Here is a 14,948-nt window from a genome sequence, read left to right as displayed (position 1 = left end):
GTCTGTCTACTGGCGCCAAGTAAGCCTATCTTTGCATAACTCTGTTTTTTTTTTTTTTTTTTTTACAATAACGAATGAAAATACTTAGGTTAGATACATTTGAGTAGGCTTGTTTTGTTAAAAATCCATAGCTGTAATGCTTCGGTGCAGAAGGAAGCCTGTGAACCACGAAGGTAACTTTGCACGCAGATTAGGCTAATTTCTGCCTATTACAGCCTAGTCACCTCATCATTTTTTGTTCTGCTTCACTTTTATAGCTCTTAAACGTTTAAAATAGAGTTTAGGAAGATGTATGTAACCACAGTTAGCTTTGGTTAACTATTGAAGCCTTTTCTCTTGTCAAAAGGCTTAACGCGACCGTCGACTTTATTTGCGGCAGATTAATTTGCGCCTTAATTTTTAGATTTTTCCTATTGGATGTTTGCGGTGGTACGTGATGAAAGCAGTTACCAGCTCACCACGCCCTTGGTACAAGCTACCACACCCTTGGCAGTATCAAACCATCTTGTTCCGTCAAAATCACTGTAGTGAGTCATGAGTTGGAATTGTGAGTATTGAAAATGATCAGGATAGAGTATTTTAGCATCTATTTAGCATAGCATTTATATAGTTATTTAGATTATTTTGTGTAGCCTATATCATTAATTAGCATAGTTGTTAGTATAACCTTAGTATTGTTAGAAGCATAGTTAGTTAGTAGCATAGTATTGCATGCGTTAGGATAGCTTCAAGTTAGCATAGATTTATTTACAGTGGTCAGGATGGTAAGTGCTGGTTACAACAGCACGGATTGTATAGTTTTCCAGCAGACTTGAAAATTAGTCACCAGTGGTTGCATGCACTTGGCCTGAAAGACTGTGAGTTCCCGCCTAGAGCTGGAGTGTGCAAACTGCATTTTACGCACAATTGCTTCTCCAACCTAATGGAGGTGGAAATGGGCTTCTCCACACAGCTCACGTTGAAAAGCGACGCAGTGCCTTACTCGGAGACTGGCCCCATTCTCTCTTGCGTGGCTGCTTCGCTACCAACGCCGGATGCCTATCAGAATCTGGGAGTTAAGACCGCAGTTTGAGCCAGTGGTTTGAATTGATATGACTCAGGCCCTGGCCCTGTGTCCTCAGACACCTCGACATCCTCCACTTCAGGTGAAGATGGGGGGAGAAAAGTCCTCTACTTCAAATGAACGCTCTGTTGCAAAGCTACTGGCGTCACTAGAGTCACTCTCCATTTTAGCGACTCTGACAACATTTTTCAATTAATCTGTCACTGCGTGTCTCAGGTTCACGCCCCACCCGCTCAGCCCTGCCCTCGGTTTGTCCCCTCTATCTCCACTGTGGTCTGCCCACTTTTCTGCATTTTTCAAATATTGCCAGTGGGTGGAGTCAGGCTCTGACCAGGGGTTTGGTTACCCCTTAAAGCCTTATCTCGTCAAAAGGCTAGACGCGACCGCAGACTTTGATGAACACCGCTTGCAGCAGTGACGTCTGTGTCTGTATCATTCTTATCAAGAGGCACCAACCTGAAATTAACAGACCAACCTGGATGAGCTGAGGTAAACACTAGCATCTACCACAGATTTGTCAGCAGCAAATCTACCCCCAACAGAAGATGGCTTCCAGTAACATGTGCTGAGAGCCATGTACCAAACAGCAGTGTGGCATCACAGCCACCTGGCCAAACCTCTTCTCTGAATCCCAGTTGGTAGAGGATGGAGGCTCAGAGAAGGTGGCTGCATTTAATCTGTGATGTTCCAGAAGGCACCAGCAACTAAAGGAGTTAGAGACCTCACCCACCTCTACTGTAAAGACGGAAACTGCACCGATGCCACCAAATGCCAGTGTCTTTCAGTGGGCTTGACCTGCACAGAGTTTTGCTTTGCCCTTTCCCAGACCGTCCAAATATGACCCACTTTGTCACTGATGACAATGTGGATGAGTGGTGTGTTGCAGTCGTAACATCATGGGGGGGTTGACCCCAGAATGTTTCAAGAGGGTCAGGCTGCAGGCTTGCACTTGCACTCTCAGACTTGCACACTCAGACACTTGCACTTCCGCTAGTGACATCTCTTGCAGTCTTTATTTTTTATTTTGTTGAATTTTTTTATTACTTTTCGTTTGAATTTCATATTGAATTTCAAACATTTTATATAGCCAGGTGGTGAAGACAAGAAAAAAGAAACTGAATTACAATGTCACTTGCAATCGCTACACTCTAGCACTCTTCGCTACCTGTGACATCACTTGCAATCAACACAAATCGTACATGTTGCCAATGGAGACAAGACGCTGTGGTGGTGATTAAATGATTAAAACTAATTTAGTACTATAACGTACAGGGTCCTGCAAGAAAAAGACAAGCCTGGCAAATCCATGGCCAGAACACCAGAATATGAACGTTTGCGCAAAGTCTCTAGCTAAGTGTAGAAAAAACACTTAACATGGCTTAATATATTAAGATGCTATTAAATTATCAAATTAAATATACAGTTCATTAATATATGGAATATGTATATAGTATTTTCCACACATACCATAAAACGTGGCATAATGGACCAAGATAATAAAGGCCAAACTCAATATGCTTCTCTACATTATTAAAATACATAACTAATATGTCACGCTCTCAGTCTCTGTTTTCCTGGGTGTTCCCTAGTGAGCTCACTTCTCCTTAGGCACTTCACCATAGGCACTTTAATTCCTCTAGTCTGGTTGTGTCTTCACAGTAATTGCACTCCAATTAGAATCGCACAGGTGCTGACAATCCTCTGTCATTAGTCTCCCTATGTATAGCTGTCTTTCTCTGTCATCTGTATGGAGTCCTTACCCTATGTGTGAGTTGTGCTCGTCTCCCGAGTTTTCCCTTACCTTCTTGTTCCTCCGAGTTTCCTATCCGTTTCATCCGGTTCCCTCTTTTATTTGGTTTTGTCTCTCATGACTGTTTATTTTGTATTTTTCCTTTGTTACAATAAATCATACCCTGCAATTGGATCCTGCCCTCACTTTGTGTTTTTCCCAAAACCCAACCGTCACATAATATGTACAGGCAATCAGGTGAGCCCAGAATAAACGCAACATGCAAAGTTTCACATTAAGCATTTTTCCATATAGAATAAACTGTCTACAACTTGTTTATATCACTTTGTCCATTAAGCTACATTATACGTTTTATTTATAATGATTTTCTATTAAGAGGAAAACGTTTAATGTACAATTTAACGCACTGCGTTCTTTACTCGTCTTCTTGCCAGTACGGAGCTGATCCTTTTAAAATCACTTAATGCATAATGCCCGTTCATATTTGTTGGTCTGTATATACTTTGAGTCAACAACAAGACATATATAGGCTAGGCTAGGCCTACTGAATTGTCTTTATCATCTTAGTCTGTTATTAGGCCACATTAAGCGTTATGTTGTATGGGAGGACAAAGTTTGCACATTGTGTTCATAGCCATCTGCTTGCCTTGTAGTACATTGAATAATAACTATATATCGAATTTGATCTTTTAATTGAACTTAATGTTTCTGAATACATAATGCCATATTAAAAGTGTTTGTTTTTTTTCTACAGGAGAAAAACGCTTAACGAAAGACTTTGTGCATTGGGTTCATATTCTGCTGTTCTGTGGCCAAGGTCCGTGCTTTTTGCAGGACCCTGTACGTTATAGTACTAAATTGGTGTTAATCGTTTAATCACCACCACAGCGTCTTGTCTCCACTGGCAATATGAACCATTTGTGTTGATTGCAAGTGACATCACAGGTAGCGGAGAGTGCAAGTAGCGATTGCAAGTGACATTGTAATGTAGTTTATTTTTTCTTGTCTTCGCCACATGGCAACTGTTATAAAATGTTGGGAAATTCAAACAAAAAGTTATCAATAAATAGAACAAAATAAAAAATAAAGACTGCAAGTGACGTCGCTAGCAGAAGCAGTGTCTGAGAGTGCAAGTGCAAGTCTGCAGCCAGACCCAAGAGGACCAAGACTTGCACTTGCACTCTCTCAGACTTGCATTCTCAGACTTGCACTCTCAGACACTTGCACTTCCGCTAGCGAATGTTTTATTTTATTTTATTGATTTGTTTTTTTACTTTTTGTTTGAATTTCCCACCATTTTATAACAGTAGCCAGGTGGCGAAGACAAGAAAAAAATAAACTAAAGTACAATGTCACTTGCAATTGCCACTTGCACTCTCCACTACCTGCGACACTTGCAAAAGACACAAATCGTGCTTGTTGCCAATGGAGACAAGAAGCTGTGGTGGTGAATAAACGAAACGCGTTTCGCGTTAAGCATTTCTCCATATAGAATAAACTGTCTACAACTTGTTTATATCACTGTCTTTGTCCATTAAGCTACATTATGTGTTTTATTTATAATGATTTTCTATAGGAGGAAAACATTTAATGTAACGTTAAATTTAACGCACTGCATTCTGTACTCATCTGCTTGCCTGTACGGAGCTGATCCTTTTAAAATCACTTAATGCATATCATAAGGCAAGTTCATATTTGCTGGTCTGTATATACTTTGAGTCAACAACAAGACATATAGCCTAGGCCTACTGAATTGTCTTTATCATCTTAGTCTGTTATTAGGTCACATTAAACGTTTGCATTGTGTTCATAGCCATCTGCTTGTCTGATTGCCTTGTAGTACATTAAATAATAACTATAGTATATATCGAATTTGTTATTTTAATTGAACTTAATGTATCCTAATACATTATGCCATATTAAGTGTTAGTTTTTTTTCTACAGGAGGAAAACGCTTAACGAAAGACTTTGTACATTGCGTTCATATTCTGCTGTTCTGTGGCAACAGATTTGCCGGTCTTGTCTTTTTCTTGCAGGACCCTGTACATTATAGTAGTAGGCCTACTAATTTAGTTTTAATCGTTTAATCACCGCCACAGCTTATTGTCTCCATTTGCAACATGCACGATTTGTGTTGATTGCAAGTGACGTCACAGGTAGCGGAGAGTGCAAGTATCGATTGCAAGTGACATTGTAATTTAGTTTCTTTTTTCCTGTCTTCACCACCTGGCTACTGTTGTAAAATGTTGAAAGATTTAAACAAAAAGTTATCAATAAATAGAACAAAAAAAATAAAATAAAAATAAACAAAAAGACTGCAAGTGACGTCGCTAGCGGAAGCACAAGTGTCTGAGATTGCAAGTCTGAGAATGCAAGTCTGAGAGTGCAAGTGCAAGTCTGCAGCCAGACATTTCTCGCCAGTCCCTTCTCCAATGGTTACCAAAAGCAGTTCATGTTCCAAATGGTTGCTGCTAGAAAATAAACTAAACAGTCTGAGAAGACAGGGCTCATTTCCCCAAAGAGTGTTTGTTTCTTTAGTTAGATTGCCATTTGTTTTAAGACAGTAATTACTTATATATCATTGCTCTTTTTGTTGTTTTTGATTGCTTCCACTGTCTTCATCTGTAAGTCGCTTTGGATAAAAGCGTCTGCTAAATGAATAAATGTAAATGTAATGTAAATCTAGATTAAAGACCCATCTCTTTAACCTGGCTTACACATAAAATACTAATATGCATTTAATATCCAAATCCGTTAAAGAATTTGTAGGCAGCATTAACCTCTGGCTTGCTTAGTTGGGGTCACTTCATCTACAGAGATATCATTGACTTGATTGCAAATAAATGCACAGACACTATTTAAACTGAACAGAGATGACATCATTGAATTCAATTTTGCATTATTGAAACACTTTTTTTCCTAATGAATGTTGTTCAGTTGTTTGACGCAATGTATTTTGTTTAAAGCGATATAAAGTGACGTGACATTCAGCCAAGTATGGTACCCATACTCAGAATTTGTGCTCTGCATTTAACCCATCTGAAGTGCACACACACAGGTTGCCAATGGTTACCAAAAGCAGTTCATGTTCCAAATGGTTGCTGCTAGAAAATAAACTAAACAGCCTGAGAAGACAGGGCTCATTTCCCCAAAGAGCGTTTGTTTCTTTAGTTAGATTGCCATTTGTTTTAAGACAGTAATTTAAGTTGTACTGTGTGAAGCTAAGTTATAGTTTTATTAAAAAGTTCATTAAGTTAAAACTCCTGGTCTTCTGTTTGTGCTATCGTAAGGTGTTATCTTTCTATTTCAATCTTTGTTTCCATATAGTACAAGGTGCCATATGAAATATTTCATTATTAGATGTATCTTGTATTTGAATTTCTCAACATTCTTCTCACCACTGATAATGGGCTTTGGACATAATTAATATTTTAATCCTTTATTGATTTTGGGGTGTATAACAATATCTGTTAATTTAACAATCTTAGCAGTAAAATATTTTTAGCCAAGAATCCATTTCATATATGGGAGACCTTAGAGATGAGGAAAAACATTGTTGGGTTTAGTTCTACCTCCGGTAGGGGTATCTCAAAAATTCAGGGGCATTGTCACTAGCCTATGAGGGAGCTCTGGATTGGAGGAGGGTCTCAACAACCTCTGTTGAGTGAGCGGATACTATGAGTATCCCACCATTTCCTGGTTTGTACCATAGCATCCAGTCCCAGAGGAGCTGGATGAAATAGAGAGAAACAGAGGGGACATTGTGATATCTTGAGTTCTAAAGAACTCCATATCTACTTCACCACCTCGGGCCTCGGCCCTTGTCTCAACAGTATGCTCCCACAGTCAATCTCCCAGGAATATACATTGCTCCGAATGAGAGAACTTTGTCCTGGGACCACAGAAGTATCTGGTGTGCCAGCTTGTACAAGAGGCGCAAATGCAGATCTCTCTGGTGACTGATATAAGATATCGCCAATGTGCTGTTGGTGTGCACCAACACATGGTGACCTCTCAGGTCTGGGAGGAAATATTTCAATGCTCTATGCACAGCTAGCATCTCTAGACAACTGTTATGCCATGTCAGATGGCGACCGCTCCACAGGCAGGGTGACCACTCAAGATCGTACCCCAATCGGTGAGGGACGCATCTGTCGCTAGCGTTACACGACGAAAAAGAGCTCCCAGCACCAGGCCCTGATTCAAGAACCAAGGTTTCTTCCACATGTCTAAGGCAAGAAGGCATCGCCGCATGACCTTGATAGTGGGTTCCCCCTCGGGGAAAAGCCCTTGGTCTTGAGCCACCACTGTAGGGGTCTCATGTACAGCAGGCCAAAAGGTATCACGTTGGACGGAATTCTGAGGAATCTAATGCAATCAAACAATCAGACAAGTAGACACGGTCTAGATTGTGATAAAGTACACATTAAAGTGATATAACTACCTCCTCCTTATTAAATGGAGCTTAAACAACCAGACAAGTGGTCGGGTGTGGAAAGATTCACATCAAAACTGAAAATGATGTAATACACGCGTTGCCTCGACAGCGCGCAAATAACTTACACTCACACAAACAATATTAATCTCCTCGGAGATTAAATAGCTGCTCAATAACGCTACCAGTATAATGTTAGGCATAACATTATTTGTTGTATACTGGTGCCTATGTAACTTTATGTTTGTGCAACTACAAGCTCGCCGATGCCCTCCGTGTCAATCTCCTCGGAGAAAGAAAGGCAGAGCATCGAGCTCGATGCTCGGGGGGGAAGAACCGAAACTCAGGCTTCTGAGCCCAGGAATCGGGCAGATCTGATGGGTAAGGTAGGAGATAAGGATGTGCCCGTCTCCATTCCCTCCAGCAGATCTATCTGCGAACCCAACGTATGCTGGCGCCGCTCCGCCTCGGTGAAAGTGGGACTGATACCCCGAGGAATGCTGGCGAAGGCTCACTTCTTGAAGAGAGGCCTGTGGGATCGAAGCGTCCGCACTTTGACTGTTTGTATCCCCTCCTCCAAGATGATGACAGCTGCGCGGCACGTGCTTTTATAGCTTCCTGGTCCCTACGTCACCCCGCCCGTAACACCACAGCCTTCCATTGGACAGTTTTCACATGATATTCAGAGTCGGTCTTGCCAAAGGCGTTCCCCAAAGTGTTAGACGCAGCTTGAGTTCCTGAAGAGGAACTGCTTGTTATTTAAGTCACTTTGCTAACACAACCGATAAATGAATAAACTGTGAATGGCACAATCTTCTGTAGAGCTGTTTTGCAAATTTGAACTGAATAACAACATCGCTGCTTTTGTAGAAGAGCTTATTATAGTTGATTTGAACTTGTCTCAAATTGTTGAACTTCACATTGTTACTGATTTGAACTAAATAATGACACTATTTTCTTTTTGAATTGTCTCTGTAGCTGAGTTTCCATAATTAATTCTGTCATTTTCCGATTTATCTTGGTGAAGCTGCACTGGCACAGTCTGTGTACTGTATATAAAGTGCTATAAAAAATTTAAGTGACTTGACTTGACAAAATGTAAATATAAATGAATTAATATTTTCCATGGAAGCATGAAAGTCAAAAAGGTTTGAAACATGGGGTTCAGTATTTTATTTACTTATTGATTTATTGCTCTCCCAGATATAATTTAGTAAGTTAAAATGCCAAAATAAACAGGTAAGATAAAAAAGGTATTATTTACAGAAAATAATGGCATAGATTGTAGATGCAGACAACAAACAAGCGGGTCATGAGCTTTAATTGTAGCCATCTCACCCTGAAATTACATTATAAAACAGGGTTTTCCTTGAGAGCTCTTAGCATGGCCGTAGCCAGCTATGAGGTCACAGAGGTCTGGACCGCTGCTGAAGTGAATAAGTGTTGTGAGCGAGAGAGCGAGATGCAGCCTTTGTGTTGCCAGATCCAGCTATTGTAAGCATTTTTTGACTCGTTTTTAACTTAATTTGACACTTTAGAAAGTTAATAAAGTGGGAGGTAACGGTTTAGGGTCATTGTCAGCGATAGCTTTATCTTATCTAATTTCCAAAATATTTAAAAAATTTTGTTTATTTTATTTATTTATAGGTTATATGTTTATATTAATAGCAATATCTGGTAACATTGCATCGCCGGCATTAGTCTGGCAGTAATTTAAAAAAGGCAGCGGCTATTTACACTAAGTGCAAATAGCTATAGATGTTAAAATAGCAGGATTTTCTGCTATTTATAATACCTATTGCAAATATTATCTTCCCCTCAGTATTGTAGTACATTATAAAACAGTGTTCACTATTTCATGAGTGTAAATTTTAATTCAAATTATTAAATAGATGCCACCTTATTGGGACATTAAGCCCCAATTAAATACTTTATTTTCAACTTTTTGATTATTTACGTCATTTTCATTGAAAATAAATGCTTTTCTGATGTGATTTGAAAAGGGAGAAAAAAGTTGTCCAAAAGGCAGATTCAAACCTGGGTGAATCCTGTCAAAATACGTATGACACGCGGTTTATCGTCTGCACCACTAGATGTGATGATCGCCAATGGTCTAAAAAAAGTCCATGGACAGGGTATTGCTGACAAGATCTGACATTCAATAAGGGAAAAATATATATATATTACTTGTCCCAAACGTTATCAACCCTATTCAAAAGCTGTCTAACACTATAAACATTCATAAGAGCACTAGACAAAGTTATCAGCTATATAACGCTTATAAATAAAAACAATAACAGCAATATGATGTTCCACCCACAAAAATGTGTCCACCGATATAACAAACCGATATCTATACTGCCCACATCTCCACACAAATATCCACCATAACTTACAAAAACAAACAATGACAAGGACATTCATATCAGTGAGAGAGAAATTAAATTCTGTTCATTCAAGATCAAATCAATGATATATAAAAAAAAAAAAAAAAAAAAAAAAAAAAAAACCAAACTTCTTTATTTGTGCATGAGTCATTCTCAGAGTACAAATCTACAGGTGATGTCAACATAAACTCTCCCAGTGCAGGAATACTGGCTTAAATCAAATAAATTGTTTGATTGAGAAAACAGTATATTCTGAAAACAGTGAATCTGAATATGACTGCATCAATCAGCGATCAAATGAATAGTTAATCATGAACCAATTAATTAAAAAACGTATATATCATTGTCTCAATAAATAAATAAAACATCAGATCAATGAATTGATGAGTCAGTGATTCAGCTGATTTAAATGATTTAGTTGATTTCTTAATGGAAAAATTAATCAGTGACTAATAGGTCAATGAATTAATAAATCCATGATTTAATTAATCACAAAATTAAATTGTCAATGGCACAACCGAATAAATGAAACAATGCATCAATGATTCAATGGATTCCATTGATTCAGTTGATTTCACAATAGTGTAATTAGTTACTCAATAATGCAATTATCAATGAACTATTAAATCCATGTATTAATTGATCAAATATGAATTAATATTTTAAACAACAGATCAATGAATTGATGGATCAACAGTTCCATTATTTTTAAATATTTTAATTGATTTTACAGAGGGTAAATGAATGAGTGACTCAGTAAGCAAATTAATCTGTGGATCAATTAATCAAAGGATTAATTTATCAATCACTTATTAGATTAATGAATCAATATATCAATGATTCAATTTATTTAAATGATTTAGTTTATTTCTGAATAAGCAAATTCATCAGTGACTCAATAATAAATATTTCAATAATTCCATAGAACAGTTAACCAAAGATTATTTAATCAATGATTTAACAGATCAGTTAATCAATGGATCAATTACTCAATTGACTTCAATGATTCAATTTATTTAATAATAAATCAATCAGTGACTCAATAGGTAAATTAATCATTAAATTAATAGATCCAATGAAACAATATCGATGTATCGGGTATTTGATTTTAATAATTCAGTTGATTTTAAAACGATAAATGAAAGATGGATCAGTGAACGAGTCAATGAATCAGTCGATGAATCAATAGAGAAATAACAAATTAATAACTCCCTTTCAGAATCACGCGACGATCATCATTATCATCATTACATGACGGTGTTCATCATTATCGCAACATTAGTAACACACATAACTGCTCTAGGCCCTTGTTGTGTGGATACAATATATTCAGTGCTGTGTTCTACATAATGATACATATTGTTCCAAACATGAAACGTGTCTGAACGACAGAATAACGGTCACGTTCCAGCATTTAAATGTGACATTAAACAAAGAATGATCCATTCGATTATGACGTACACATACTTAGCTGTTTAAATCTGCGGGTCTTAGTGCGACACTGTCAGTGATATTAACAGTTTCATTTTAAAGATCGTCGCTCCGAATAGAAATGATTTAATCTATGAATTATGACAGTCCTGTAGACGCATACTGCAAAACGCCTGTTGCCCTCTTGAATATCATTACAGGACACGTTAAAGATCTACTTACCCAGCTCGCAAATCGTAGCAAAGTTTCATGAACCCTGCTGAAAGTCTGTGATAAATCCTTCAGTAACACCTGCTGGAAAACTGCTGGAAATATACACCAGATCCTTGAGCAGCAGCACACTCTTCCCCTCTGCTGTCTAAAAGAGCTGTGCGATGTCCCAAGAGTTTTGAGTATGTATGAATTATGTCAGTCCCAACCAGATAACACGGATCTGTGTGTCTTGATGTCACGGAACTCACACACAGCAGACGGGCATATCTCCTAGACGCGTCCGCTTATCTCTTAAAGGGGCCGCAGCACCGTATTTTTTTATTTTATTTTATTTTAGGTTTTTATTTATTTTATTTTATTTTATTTTTATTTTTGTGTGTGTGTGTGTGTGTGTGTGTGTGGGGGGGGGGGGGGGGTTGCTGTATTTGTTTGTTTGTTACTTTGATTTTTAATTCTTATCCCTTTGCTAATTATTATTATTATTATTATTATTATTATTATTATTATTTTCATTCATATTGCATGCAGCTTGACTATATATATAATATGTTACATGTGTTTTTGTATTTAACATTGTGATTATTGTGATTAAGTATTGGTCAATAATTCAGAGGTTCACTATTTTTCCACATTATATATTTTTAAATCAATTAATACATTTTACTTTAAAAAGTATTTATATTTTATATAAAGAACCTCATGATATGTAACTCTTCACTGTTTTCACTTTCACTTGAATCATGGCTAATTGCAAAACAATAGCAACAATAATACTGTTATAAAGACTTGTATTATAATATCACAGTTGTGCTTGTAATATTAATGCATTCTCTTAATTAATATGATCTCATAAAAATGAATTTACTATTATTATGTCTAATAAAAATATTCATTTGTGGAAATGAAATTAGATATATATTTTAACCATTTATTTTATATGCTAAACTAAAAGGTACATTTATTCTGTATCTAAAAATAAATGGAGTTTAGGCCAAAACACTGTTCTGTAATTTCTGTCATATTATTTATTGTTCTGCCATTATTTGTATTTAATTAGTATGCTTGCAATAATAGATGTAGTAAATATTTTCTAAATTCAAAAATGCATATAGGTATAGTGTGTGTGTGTGTGTGTGTGTCAGAACCTCATAATCTCATGCTTACAATTTTCAAGCATTACTCTCCGTGACCATGGAAAGAACTCTCAAAATATTTTCTTTGACCAGGCTTGTGACCTTTGACTGCTAAACTTAGCTAATATTCACATTTTAAACATTCACATATTTCACTGGTAATATTACACTGTATGCAAACCAAAGGTAAATCACTAACGTTTGGTTAGTCAGTATCCAGAGGAAAGCAATGCCTTATTAAATGTTACCAACCCAAAAACAAGAACATTCAATGTCTTTATTATTAGTCAAACATACCTGAATGAGCTGCTTTTCCGCTAGATGGCGCCAAAATGCCAGAGATGTTTATTTGGGTAACATTCTTGTCATTTTAATCACATAATTGGTTTAATGCTTTGACTTATATTTCAAATTTCATACTCATTAAACGCTAAATTACGCAAGATCCAACAAAATATTTTTAATTGATCCGCATCCGATGACCCCTTCAATACTAGGTTTCTTTACTTAATAAATCATTGGTGCCATTAATTATCACACTTCCTTACAAAACGTATCTTTAACCCTTTAAAAAAGATAGCGCACTAAGCAGTGGTTATCACCTTTAGTACACTGTATGTCAGTAGACTGCAGTCTTCTCAGAATCCATACGACCCAAGACTTCAGTTGTTGATTTGCCAGTAGATGGCGCTAAAGGAGTTGAAACAGCATAACAAATCATCAATTATCATGTTCATCATATGATTCATAAGTATTTCAGCATAAATAACTCTTAACTAATAAGCTGTTTAGATTGACTGTGTCAGAAAACTATTATTTTGTGAGTACTTTTCAGGAAATAACACCTGCTGGAGCACAAGTCACCCTGAGTGTTCCACATTTTGTTGAGATACATTTACATTTTAGGGGGAGAGTTAGATAAGTGGTTTTATCCTTAGGCAAGATAAATTAGATAAAACAAAGGTAAAACTAATTTGCATATTAATATTTCAGAGTGTCTGCTATCAACTGAAAAAAAGTAAAATACAATTAGTTATGTAAAGCTTACCCCAGAGCATGACACACTGCCTCTCAATTATCATTGTAGAAAAATATACTATATTCAGTAATTCACAGATAAGTCATATTGTTTTTCCACAATTAAAAAATAAAAATAAATACATTTTACAAAATGTACATGGTTTACACAAGAAAACGCCTCAAGGTTATGTATGTAACCCTAGTTCCTTGAAGGAATGAGACGCTGCGTCGAGCGCTTTGGGGAGCGTCCCTGACGAGACCGACTCTGATTATCGTGTGCAATCTTTCCAACGGAAGGGCGTGACGTCACAGGAGGGGTGACGTAGCGACCAGGAAGCTATAAAAGCACGTGCCGTGCAGCTGGCTTCAGCTTTGAGTAGGGAAGCAAGCGCCGGCAGGGGTGCCGGGAGTATGGCTCTGCGATGCAGCGTCTTGTTCCTTCAAGAAACTAGGGTTAAACACTTAACCTTGAGGAGTTCCTTTTCAGGAACTCGAGCTGTATCGAGCGCTTTGGGGAACGATGTGCCCACGCTGCCAGACTTCCAAATCCCTGCCTAGTGTGTATCCAAAGAGCACAGCTAAGGCGAGAGAACAGAAGAGCCTGGAGTGACTCGCATATCAAGGTTGTAGAATCTGACCAATGTAGAGGGCGTGGACCACCCCGCAGCGTTGCAGATGTCCAAGAGAGACACACCTGCTGAAAAGGTCTTAGAGGCCGCTATACCCCGAGTAGAGTGAGCCTTGGCCCCCAAAGGAGGGGGAAGACCAGAGGACTCATAGGAGACGTTGATAGCCTCGACTATCCAACGACTTAGGGTCTGCTTGGTGGCAGGAGAACCCTTTTTAGTAGGACCGTAGCAAACAAGCAATTGGTCGGATTTTCTCCACAGGGCAGCTCTGTGGACGTATGCGTCCAGTGCTCGCACTTTACACATACAATTTAGCTTTTCCTGGTCTGGCTCCCGAAAGGGAGGAGGACAAAAGGCCTGCAGTACGATAAGTTGTGGTGTAACAGAGGGAACCTTCGGAACATAACCCGCTCGAGGGTATAAGAATGTTTTGGCCATACCAGGGGTAAAGTCTAGATAAATAGGGGCCACCGAAAGGATCTGAAGATCTCCAACTCTCTTTAGTGAGGTGATTGCCAGTAACAGGGCAGTTTTAAGTGATCACGGGAAGTCGTGGCCTAATGGTTAGAGTGTCGGACTCCCAATCGAAGGGTTGTGAGTTCGAGTCTCGGGCCGGAGGGAATTGTGGTTGGGGGTAGTGCATGAACAGCTCTCTCTCCACCTTCAATACCACGACTTAGGTGCCCTTGAGCAAGGCATCGAACCCCCAACTGCTCCCGGGCGCCGCAGCATAAATGGCTGCCCACTGCTCCGGGTGTGTGCTCACAGTGTGTGTGTGTGTTCACTGCTCTGTGTGTGTGCATTTCGGATGGGTTAAATGCAGAGCACAAATTCTGAGTATGGGTCACCATCCTTGGCTGAATGTCACTTTCACTTCACTTTCACTT

At 38.3% G+C, this 14,948-nt stretch overlaps 1 protein-coding gene across 1 annotated transcript in view; it reads right to left on the bottom strand.

Annotated features, from left to right (window-relative positions):
* The window catches only part of LOC127971003 (GRAM domain-containing protein 4), a 192,411-nt gene extending 180,867 nt beyond the window's left edge, over positions 1-11,544 (bottom strand). Inside the window, exon 1 of the mRNA XM_052573743.1 lies at positions 11,289-11,544. Coding sequence (XP_052429703.1) covers positions 11,289-11,317 — 29 coding nt within the window. The 5' untranslated portion in view covers positions 11,318-11,544. The remainder of the gene's footprint in view (positions 1-11,288) is intronic.
* Between the last annotated feature and the right edge of the window lie 3,404 nt (positions 11,545-14,948).

This window comes from Carassius gibelio, chromosome A4, assembly GCF_023724105.1.
Source record: "Carassius gibelio isolate Cgi1373 ecotype wild population from Czech Republic chromosome A4, carGib1.2-hapl.c, whole genome shotgun sequence".
NCBI classification, from domain to species: domain Eukaryota; kingdom Metazoa; phylum Chordata; class Actinopteri; order Cypriniformes; family Cyprinidae; genus Carassius; species Carassius gibelio.
Note: the sequence above shows the minus strand (reverse complement) of the source record. Positions and strands in the feature narration are given on the sequence as shown.